Raw genomic sequence first — 7,762 nt, 5'->3', positions numbered from 1 at the left:
CCTTCCATTTTGATTTGGTTTCTAATCAACCTGACCCTTAAATGCTTGGATGTAATATCTTCATTATTTTTAGTTTCCAAAGAGAACAGTCAGTATGGGAAGGAGCCAGATGCAGGAGGAGTGAGGGAGGGAAGAGCTAGGACTGCTGAGAAGTTGTCCCCTGTCTGCAGCACCCAAGACATGTAGGTTCCCACTAAACTAGCTCTTCCAGGCCCACGTTCATTAACAAACACAACAACAACATGTGCCCAAGCACCAGCCTCACACTGGAAGTGCAGGCTTGGCACTGAAGGGCAGGGGACAGAGGGAGGCTAGTATTGGGCCTGGCTACCAGCAGTTCAGAGTCTCTGTTTGGATCAGAGGTCTCTCTGTGAAGCAACCAGCACTCATCCACCTTGTCTCCAGGGTGAGCTGTGCCTCTGGGCTACACAAAGAGCCCTCCAGTAGGAGAGGAGGAACCCATAGTCTCTCAAATGCCAAAAGGGCTAAGTCCTTCCTGGAATGGATGGAATAAACCCCATCCACTTGCAGAGGCTCCTGGTGGAGTCTCTACCCCTCCATCTCCCTGTCCCTTTTCAGACTGCCCCTGCACCACAACCATCATCTCTGCCCCACCTCCAGGCACTGGAGAAACAGAAAGGTGGTCCTTAACTTACAGACAATTTAATTCCTGAAAGGTTGACTCTGGTTATTTTTGAATTTAACAATACTTAGTATTCCAAAGATAGCACAAAGCTCCTTTATATAGAATAATTCAATTCATTACCAATTCTTAGAACTAACTATAAGATCTAAGAGTGTTTGTTTACCAGGCGTTGTTTCTCATGTGTGGTCCATACAAGAACCATCTCAGAATGTCCTGTCACACTTGCTGAGAAGTCAAGGCTTGGGGCAATTTTCACCATCACTTCAGATGATGGACTCTCCTGAGGAGGAACTTTGGAAACCAACTAACTCCACTCAGGAGAACTATTTCATTTTACTTATTCATTTGAACTTAACAGCTTTTGGATTGGGTATTTCAGTTTATTTATATTTTTTAAAAATTGTGTTAACTTATCTACTCCTACCCAAAATTTTAAATATTCAGTCCAAGAAATAAACTCTGTAATTCCTCCTGCTTATGTCACAGCGCTACAAGATTAATGTTTTACTCCCCAACTCTGCTCTCAATCACCTTTAGACAATAAAGAGAAATGGTACAGAGAAAGTGTGTTAAAAAAAATTTGTTATTTTCTGCCCTGGCTGGTTTGGCTCAGTGGATAGAGTGTCGGCCTGTGGACTGAAGGGTCCCAGGTTCTTGACTCTAGTCAGGGCACCAAAAAAAAAAATTAAATAAAATAAAATTAAAAAAAAATTGTGATTTTCTGAGAAAAAGATTTTAGACACCTCATTATTTGTTGACAATTTACAGCTTACTGAACATATATACACATTTCAACACAATGCCTAGCTCTACAGTAATCATTAATTATTGAAACCCTGTGTGTTACCAGACCCTACAGGAATGAGTCAGACAGGAATTCTTGCTTTATCTATCACACTAAGGAAATGCAGGCTCACAGAGGTAAATTCCTTTTCAAAGTTCTCATTGACAGGAAGTGATTTGAAGACTGGTAGCCACTCCAGAATCTGTGCTCCAACATCCCAGGACTACTCTGGATCTCTCACAGGACTCACTCCCCGCAGTGTCCTCCCTCCCAGCTGTTACTGCTGCTCCTGTCCTGCCACAGTCCTACTCATGGGATGTGTCCTCCACATGCTCACAAGTGGATAAAGAAATGTCACTGTTCAGTCCAAAGTCAAATCTTCACCTTCATTTAGAAGGTGAAGATTAGCCCTCTTACATACCCAATTTTTAATCAACACTTACAGAGGATTCAGTATGCAACACAATGATTTTAAGAACATTATAAATGTTATCATATATTTAATCTTCCTAATGACTTTAATGACCATTAGATTGTGGTGGGGTTTTTGTTTAGTGTTGCCATTTTATGGATAACAAATGAAGACAGAAAAATTATTTTTTCTAATGCACACAGCTGGAAAAGCAAGAAACACATGAATGTTGTATAGGACTGTCTTTGAGAAAGTGAAGGGACAGTCAAAGCACTTTGACAGTTTTCTGTTCCTTAATTACATGAAACGCCCACTGTGATGAATGCACTAAAGTAAGACCTCTCCCAGCTGTGGGACTCTGGAAGCTCTGGGCACACCCAAAGTCACCTTCGCTACAGCCTCTCTTCCCTCCCAGCCCAGAAACAAAAATGTCCTTTTACTCTAGTTTAAATAAATGAATTCCTGCATTCACACCTGTATTTGGGTCCTATAAAAATCTGTATCGTGGTGTTTTGAGAGCGAGCCTCATTCTTTGTCTTCTTCCTCTCAAAGTCTCCCATCTTCCAACTGCAACAGTTCCCAGGATTTACTACAAATGTCCTCCTCAAGGTCACAGAGCACATTTATTTCTCTTTATCTGAGAGGCCTATTAAGACCATCCTCTATTTAAATTCATCGCCCAAGCTCCCTATCTCAGTTCTTGCTTGTTTCCTCCTGAGCACTGGCCATCATCTAATATACATATACTATGCATGCTGCTTATTTGCTTTCTGTATTATCTGTCTCCTCCCACCAGAAAAGAGCTCCATGAGGCAGGAATTGGTATCCACTTTGTTTACCGCTGGATACTGAGCACATAGACCAGTGCCGGCACTTGGTAGGTACTCAGAGAATGTATGAGGCTAATGAGAAACCAAATCACTCTGGAACTCCACGTATCTTCTCTGGTCACTCCTCATCTCCTCATCCCGATTGGATGTGGGAGATAATGGTTATCATACAGGTATGCACTAATAGTGATAAAAATGATGATGGTGATGACAAGTATATATTGAGCAAACACATCCTAAACCCACTATATTCTTAGGTGCTTTGTTTTGATTATCAATTCAGTCTTCAGAATAGTATGATTTTAGGTACTGCTGTCATACCCGTCATATAATTGAGAAATGATACTCACTGAGAAGCTAATAAGTGACATAAGAACACACAGCTGGTAAGTGGTAGAGGTGGCAGGGTAGGTATATGTATGTAGCATCCAGTCAAATCTCAGAAGGAAGTTCAGCAAAGCTTCCTGGAAGAGGAGGTAGTAGCTACAAGTTGAAGTATCAATAGATTATATGAGTGAAGAAAGGGTAGATGAGCATCCAGTCAGAAGAAAAATAATGTGCAAATACTGGGAACAATTGAGGAGGAGTGTTTGTAGAACTGCACATAAACCTGGGTCGTCTATAACCTGAGGTGGGTGGTGACTGACATCATTAGGACAGTACTGTAGAGCTTGAAAGAGGTTGTCAAAAAGGGGTTTTATTCTATCTAAAGTGATTGGATTTCCTATTGTGGCCATGGAATGAAGAGAACTATTGTGGGATCGTAAGAAAGATGAACAATTTACAAGGTCAATTTTTCAGTTTTGTTGAACAATGACTTCCGAACAAGAAGAGTCTGTGCTCCTTATTTCCTCAGGCAATGGAGGTCCTCCAGAACTTCAAGCAGTCACAGGCTGCAACAAAGGAATCCATCCTGCAGGCTGACAAGGCCCTCACTGCTGGGGAGAAGGCTCTAGCAGGTACAGGGCAGGGCTGTGATCACAGAGGGCAGGTGGGCAGGGGGCTTCCTACAGTGCCTCTCAATGTGTGAGAGCAAATCCTTCTTGAAACAAGGTGTTTCCACAAAAGCATTAGAATAACTTGGCTAAATCTAAAAATAACCAGGTGAGTTTTAATTGCTCCCTCAGGCAATCAGTGCCTTTCCATCACATTCTGAAACATGTTTTGCTGGTACTGTTAGTAAGAATATTCAGGGATTCCTCTCTGACATTATAAAATCATTTTAGTCTCTTACCTTTGACAAGTATGGCTAGGTATAGCTGTTATTTTCTTCTCCCTGTAAAACCACTGTGGAACAGCTGAGCAGGCCAAGACGGAGGCAGTGGAAAGGGAACAGGAGCTCCTAAAGCAAACACTGAATGAAACACAGCAAAAAATGGAGGCTCAAGAGAGAAGCTTCAAGAAAAACATAGCCCTACTGAAGGACAAAATGAAAATAGAAAAAGAAAATGAACAGAAAAACCAGGAAAAAATGGCGAAGTACATGCAGAGTGTAAGTCTGGGCGTGGGGTGGGCAAAGTCTAAAGGTAAGTAACATGGTTTCTCATGAAGGGAATAGCAAAAGTTTTAACTAAAGTTACAAATGATTCTGTGACTTGTCAAGTTAATTGGATCATTCTAAAGCCCAAAGTCTTTAAGACTAAGCACCTTCTGTGGTATTAGAGTTTTGAGAAGTCAGTTAACATGCTCCAGGCTTCCGAAGTGCTGTTTGTGGTGATTATAGAGTTCCCTTGTGCCCCCAAGTAACTATGACTTCAGTTCTTAGGACGTTTGGTACACCCATCAAAAACACCTGAAACAGTGCTAACTGGTCTCAAAGTCTCAGATTACACATGATATGAAATATGGGATGCTGAAAATTCTAAAATGTGCTGCATTCGTTTCCACATCAGCCTCCTTCTTTCTACATGTCCAGAGTAAATGCATTTTTTTGTCCCTTGCATGTATTGCTGGGTTTTGCTTAAACTCATAGTCTTTATTTCTTAATTCTAACTTCTGCTGCATCACTAGGTTGAAGAGTTATTGAGGAAAAAGCAGGAGAAAGAGATGCAGCATGAAATTGAAGGTGAGAATAGCTAAAAACACTCTGAATATAAAAATAATAAATTGTACTTCAAAATTAAGAACTCTGCTCTTTGAAAAAGCAGACTTTTCATTGAATGAAAAGGCCAGACACAGATTGGAAGTAGCTATTTTCAAAGCACACATCAGATAAAGGACTTGTATCCAAAATATTTAAAGAACTCTTAAAATTCAGCAAATATCTCACTAATTGGAAAAGCAAACATCCAAAGTGTGAGAAAAAATGATATAATTTGAACAGATACTTCATCAAAAACGTATATTTGGATGGCAATAAGCACATTAAACAGCATCATTGGTTATTCACATCATTACTTACTAGAAAAGTGGAAATTCAAGCCACAATGAGATATCACAGTGCACTACAAGAAAGGCTAAAATTAAAATGACTAAACATCTCAAGTGTTGGTGGGAATGTGGAGCAACTGGAACCCTTATACCCTGCTGTGGGAATCTAAAATGGTAAATTGCTCTGGAAAACAGTCAGTTTCTTAAAAAGTTTAACAAATACCTACCATGCAGTCTAATCGTTTTGCTCCTAGATATATCCTCAGTAAAGTTGAAAGTTTATGTACATATAATACCTTGTTTGAAAATGTTCATAACTGCTTTCTTGGTAATAGCCAACAACTGGAAACAAGCCAAATGTCCATCAACAGGTGGAGAACAAAATTTAACATATCCTTACAAAAAATACTACTGAGCAATAAGATGGAATAAACTATTGATACATAAAACAATGTTACAAAAATAAATATGCTGAGTGAAAGAAGGCAGACAAAAAAGTCTACATACTGTATGATTCCATTTATGTAAAATTCCAGAAAAAGAAAACTATTCTCTAGTCACAGAAACTGGCCAGTGGTTTTGCCTAGTGGTGGGGATGAGGTTTTATGTTCAGGAGGAGAGCAAAAGGGCATGAGGAGATGTTTCAGTCATAGATATGCTCCTAACTTGAATGTGGTTTATCAGGTATACACATGTATCATCCTATCTAATAAAAGACAAAAAGGGTAATTAACCCTTTTTGCATACCTCTGCTACGCTTCCCATTGGCTAATCAGGGTGATATGCAAATTAACTGCCAACAAAGATGGCGGTTAATTTGCATCTATAGGCACAATGATGGGAGGCGAAAGGGGAAGGACAGAAGAAGCCACCTGCTACTGACGGTGATTGGAAACCCAGGCGGCAGGCAAAAGCCTGGTGGCCGGGCAAAGGCAGAGAACCCGGGCCACCTTTGCCCTGTGTGAACTATGCAGCTGGGAGAGGGGCGTGGGGCCCCTGGGAGTAGGGCGGCAACTTCCTGGGGTTTGCATCAGGCAGCCAGGAGCTGGGTGTGAATTATGCAGCCAGGAGAGGGGCCCAGGACACTGGGAGCAGGGCGGGAAATTCCCAGGTGTGGGCTCAGGCAGCCAGGAGTGGGGCCGGAACTTCTGCCGCGTTGCCATGGCAACTGGGTGGAAGTTCTCACCCAGTAGCTGCTTGCTCATTCACTTACTTGCTCATTCATTCACTCACTCACTCAGCAAACCCTCTCAGGTCCCTGGCACCAGGCCAGGCACTGAAGGTGAAGCAGGATAAGACAGAGCTATGTCCTCAAGATGTTACTAATTCAGTAGGCAAAGCAGGCACATGAACGAGGCAGTTGTACGCACAGATGCAGTGTACTGGGTTCGGTGAGGGCTGTAACTAATGCCAACTTTGTTCTCTTGATAAAATGGGGCCTCGGGAGCCAGGCCATCCCAAGCCTATAGGCCTGTGCCTAGGCCAGGAGTGGCCGGGGTCCTGGAACATGACAGAGGGTGCAGGTCGGGCTGAGGGGTCTGGACCCACCCCTCACCCTCACCCCTGAATGCATAAATTTTTGTGCACCGAGCTACTAGTAGATAGATAAAAGTACATTTGGCAATAAGTAGTGTTACCATTATACATCAGTAAAGCTATTCAAAATAAAATATTCCAGATAGATGGGAAACCCTTGAAATGTTGTCAACAACATTAATGCACTGGAAATCATCATTGTCATGCAAATAATAGCAAATATAGTTCATAGTTCAAGGGGATTTTTTAACTGTTGTTTACAATTTTCTTTTGCTTCTTCAGTGCAAAAGCTATCACAAGAGGTTTTCTCTCTGAAATAAGAATAAAACAAAAACGATGGGGTGAAAGGCAAAATAAGCCATAACAATTTAATCCTCATGTTTCTCTGCTTATTTTTCTTTGTCAGTGCAACGTATAAAGGCTGAATCTGAAGCAACTACAAGAAAAATATTGGAGGAAGTACAAAAGATGAATGAACAGAAGTGGAAAGAGAGAGAAAAGAATTATCAGGAACGTATGAAAAGACTTGAGGAAGTGGAGAAGGTAAGAGCAGAGGAAGCATGGAATGCAAAACATAAACTTCAGGTATTCAATTCTGTCATCACCATTTTAACTTCAACTGTACAGAATCAAAAACATTGCTTAAAAGGTAGAGCATTATGTCACTTTTCCAACCCAAACACTAGTAGACACTACATTCTCTTACTGCTTCAACCTGTTACCATCTCTGGTTACTTAAGGATAATACTTGCAGGATAAAATCTCATGGAATCCTTTATTATTAGATCACTAATAAACAATAATTATTCACTACCAGGCACTGTTCAATGGCTTTACGGTCATTCTGTCATCTAATTGTTATATTATGTTGTAAATACTATTATAATCTTATTTTTAAATGAGGAAATTGTAATATTATGAGAGATAAGTATCGTTTCTGAGTCCTGCCTTGTGGAAGAATAGCTGGTCTGTCTATCTGACTGAGTGGAGTTCAAGGTATTTTTGTTTCCTCAGTACCTGGTATAACTTTATTTCTGCAGGAATCCTAATGAAGTAATACTCTGTGACCAGCTACAGAATTAAACATGTAATTACATTCCCAGGCTGCCTGTATCTTCCTGTTCTCCAGGCTCTACTATGAGTCATTGTTGAGTCTAGATGTCCTCCCAGAAATAATATGGACT

The 7,762-nt window shown here is 40.9% G+C and overlaps 1 protein-coding gene across 1 annotated transcript in view; it reads left to right on the top strand.

Moving 5' to 3' along the window:
- Positions 1 to 7,762, top strand: part of LOC102762565 (guanylate-binding protein 7) — a gene marked incomplete at its 3' end in the record, with an annotated part of 9,111 nt that overhangs the window by 779 nt on the left and 570 nt on the right. Inside the window, exons 2-5 of the mRNA XM_006770034.1 lie at positions 3,529 to 3,631; positions 3,971 to 4,164; positions 4,683 to 4,737; positions 6,985 to 7,121. Of these exons, the coding sequence (XP_006770097.1) occupies positions 3,532 to 3,631; positions 3,971 to 4,164; positions 4,683 to 4,737; positions 6,985 to 7,121 (486 nt within the window). The remainder of the gene's footprint in view (positions 1 to 3,528; positions 3,632 to 3,970; positions 4,165 to 4,682; positions 4,738 to 6,984; positions 7,122 to 7,762) is intronic.

This window comes from Myotis davidii, unplaced genomic scaffold (assembly GCF_000327345.1).
Source record: "Myotis davidii unplaced genomic scaffold, ASM32734v1 scaffold3164, whole genome shotgun sequence".
Classification (NCBI taxonomy): domain Eukaryota; kingdom Metazoa; phylum Chordata; class Mammalia; order Chiroptera; family Vespertilionidae; genus Myotis; species Myotis davidii.
This window is presented reverse-complemented; position numbering and strand designations above follow the sequence as displayed.